This window comes from Cupressus sempervirens, chromosome 9, assembly GCF_028749045.1.
Source record: "Cupressus sempervirens isolate cs-2001-9-10 chromosome 9, ASM2874904v1, whole genome shotgun sequence".
NCBI lineage: Eukaryota > Viridiplantae > Streptophyta > Pinopsida > Cupressales > Cupressaceae > Cupressus > Cupressus sempervirens.
The window spans coordinates 585,760,352-585,763,648 of NC_143126.1; the positions used below are offsets into that span (position 1 = coordinate 585,760,352).

Below are 3,297 nucleotides of genomic sequence, written 5' to 3' on the forward strand. Positions count from 1 at the left end.
GAAATTCAATTAAAGCCAATGCATATCGATTAGAACTTTTCTGCAAAAAATCAATAAGAGGAAGAAGAAGAACCTTAGGTCAAACTCAGAGGTCCTCCCAATATAAACTTAGTTTTCACCTTTCTCAACTCACAATTGAACCCTAATTTCAAAAAAAACATTGACCCAATTAACATTTTCAAGGACTCTGCGTCCCCAAAAACAAATCAAAAAATGGCATTAACATTTATTGAAGGAATTCATATATCACGTCTAAATAAATTCCACATACCCAAAAAGCTAAAACGAAAAATCTCTGAGATATATTAACGCAATTAAATTTAAATCCATGACTTTTTCACACGACCAAAGCCAAAAACCTCAATCCAAAATCTTAGATCATGTCATTCAAATTTTACATTAATTTTACCAAAGGTCAGAATGAACCATGAGTCAATACCAAAGCGACCCAATTTAGGGTTCTATCTACAAAATAAAAAGCAAAGATGTTAAAATGAACAAATAAGCACCCATTAATTTTTTTAAACCATTCTAATCCAAATTCAGAGTCCCGTCAACTCTTTTCGGGGTTTCTCGCAAAGAAAAACAAATTCAATTCCTGAGCCCTCATCAACTATTTTCATGGGGTTATATGCAGGAGAACCCTAATTCAAATTCAAATTCATATCAAAAATTTTCTAGGGTTTGACGCTTAAACAAATAAATTATTTAACCCCACAGGCCACATCAAATTTCGCGGTCATGTACCCAAAAACCTTTATCCGAATCCAGCGCTCCGATTTTTGTTTCATCCTCTTCTTATTCCTCTTCAGCTGGTCTTAGTATCAGGCATGGGAATAAATCCACCGGCATTGACAGCTCCCCTGGGTGGCGCAAACCCCAAAAACTTCTGCAAATTCGATCTTATACTCATCGAGCACAAAAAGTAGAAAAAGACCATGGAACAATCGGTAACATCGTCCCCACCGAGGCCCCTGTGGCTCATCCTCTGCACAAGAGGGATGGGCGAAAAGGGTAACTTAGCAACAGCTTTCCCTTCAAACAAGGAATTCAGCAGCCCAAAAACAATCACAAGCACAACAGCCACAACTCCTCCAGATTTAAATTTGGAGAAAGAAAGATCTCTGCTAGATTCTTTCAAGCTGTTCTCAAATCTGTCCTTCTTCTTCGACTTGGACTTCTTGGCAGCAAGCGCATTGCTACTATTGTTTGTGGTCTTCATTGTTTCAAGTTTTTTTGCTGTTTTATCGATCGTAGAGCGCAGAGATTTGTAGGAGGAAGTTCTGTAGATGAGAATCCATGATATGCCTTCGCAAATGAAGGCAGAGATAATAGAGATTGAGAGTATGAGGAGGCTGTCTGCGTACCTCAGAGATAAAATTGACCAAGCCATGATTGATTTGTTCCCCGGAGGTCTCGTGCTCGATCCCCTCCTTTATTTCACCGCCGCCCTCTGGTTTACTATTCCCAAAAATATATGTGATAAATATATAGTCGTAAGGTGGTGTTATGATGAGCAGCGTTGTGGACTCGGGCACTCTGTTAATATCAATTGGGAATAACAAAGCGCCCCACTAGAACGAACACTCTGCTTCGACAAAATCTATGTTTGGGTTAGTAATTTTGAACCTTAAGGCTGCGGTTCTATGGGAACCCGCTTGCTTAAAAATAGAGCAGGTGCTGCTGAGCTTTTTAAGGAACATTTAAAGGGGAGCAGTCCCATGAGTGTTAGATATAAATCTGCTTAAAAAATTAGCTTCTAAATTCAATGGTCCCATAAATTTGAAAATAAAATCAACTTAAAAATTTTAATTTATGATTATATAAATTGTTCTTTTTAGATTTTTTTTGGCTAGATTATTTCACTTTGGAGGAAAAATGAAGGGTAGGTTATTGCCAAGTGGCAGAATTCTTCCCTAAGCTTATGGGGTTATTTCTAACCCCACCCCATTTTCATCTACTCAACTAAAAAGTAGTGGCTCTTAATTAATGTGAAAAGTAGCCCCCCAAAAATAATCATGGGACCTCTAACTCCTTAAATATAGAGCTCAAGCCCCCTCCATGGGACCCCTTGCCTAATCTTTTGTTGTATTTAACTTATTACACTTGTACTTTGGTGTGGAGAGATGTAGAAGTTCAATTAGGAAAACATTTGATCTATTATGTATATCAGGTTAATTATTATATTATTTAACAAATGATTGCATTTAAGGTCTTTATGAAGAAGTGATAGTTTCAAATCGGTTATGTGTCTACTTGTATAGATTCATTTGTGGGTGAACAAAAATCTTTGAATCAAGGGTATAAGTAGGCTCCACTATCAACAAATTGTGTTATGTTTGCAAAAGGGAGATAGGGCGCAAAAAAGATAGAAGCATGGATAGATACAGGGAGGAGAGTGAGAGGAGTAAGGAGATGTAGATGAATGATAGGGATATGGAGAGGAGAGACAAAGAGATGAGATGAGAAGAGCATGTGTGTGTGTGTGTGTGTGTGTGTGTGTGTGCGTGTGTGCGCGCGCGCGTGCATATGTATGTGTATGTGTATGTGTATATATACGTGTGTGTGTGTGTGTTTATATGCATATGTATATGTATATGTATATGATTAAATTTGTGCGTTCATTCCTTTGACACCTTGGAAAATATTACTCGAATAAGTAGAAATCACAACCAACCCTCACCTTTTGATAAAGGATTTGTAATTCTCAATCTAACCTTTATCTAATGCTAATCAAACACCCATAGCCCTATTAGAGGTTTCTAGAATCACCCTTCTCTATCTTCTGACAAGATCTAAAGTTTTGTATATTTGGAGGTCTCTTTTTAGAATCAAGTTTTATTCTCATGAGCGGTGACTTGCTTGAGCCATTATGATGTGAATGTCTCACTTCTTCAATTGGCTTCATTTCATTGCCTTTTGATACACCAGGGTAGTACTTAAGCTATGCTACATTAGTATTTAAATGTTTGATTGTCTGAGTTTCTTCCTCTTTTAACTTTATTTGATGGACCCAAGTAGTGCTTAGACTGTGCTACCCAAGCATTTAAACTATGAGTCATGTTTTTTTGACATTTTATTTTTCCATGTTCCTCATTTTGATTTTATCTCTTATAGTCATGTTTTTTACAAAGAAGGGTTCTGAGACCTGAGGTCATCCTAATCAACAAGTTCAACTCAATTTCATTTGACACTTACCAAATAAGTCCACACTTCAAATATTGTATTTAAAGTATATATTATGATTAAGATGATCAACTTTGAATATCATCTTGATTACTAGTGAAAGGTGTCACC

At 36.7% G+C, this 3,297-nt stretch overlaps 1 protein-coding gene across 1 annotated transcript; it reads right to left on the bottom strand.

The window, feature by feature from the left end:
- Positions 1 to 360: 360 nt before the first annotated feature.
- LOC149540036 (uncharacterized) lies at positions 361 to 1,627 on the bottom strand. Its single transcript, XM_089801226.1, has one exon. It carries the CDS (start codon positions 1,391 to 1,393, stop codon positions 809 to 811), a length of 585 nt encoding a protein of 194 aa, XP_089657352.1. The 5' UTR covers positions 1,394 to 1,627; the 3' UTR covers positions 361 to 808.
- Positions 1,628 to 3,297: the final 1,670 nt, after the last annotated feature.

Bases quoted from the DNA above. Each gene is read 5' to 3' on its own strand.
- LOC149540036 (XM_089801226.1), bottom strand. From the start codon at position 1,393: ATGGCTTGGTCAATTTTATCTCTGAGGTACGCAGACAGCCTCCTCATA.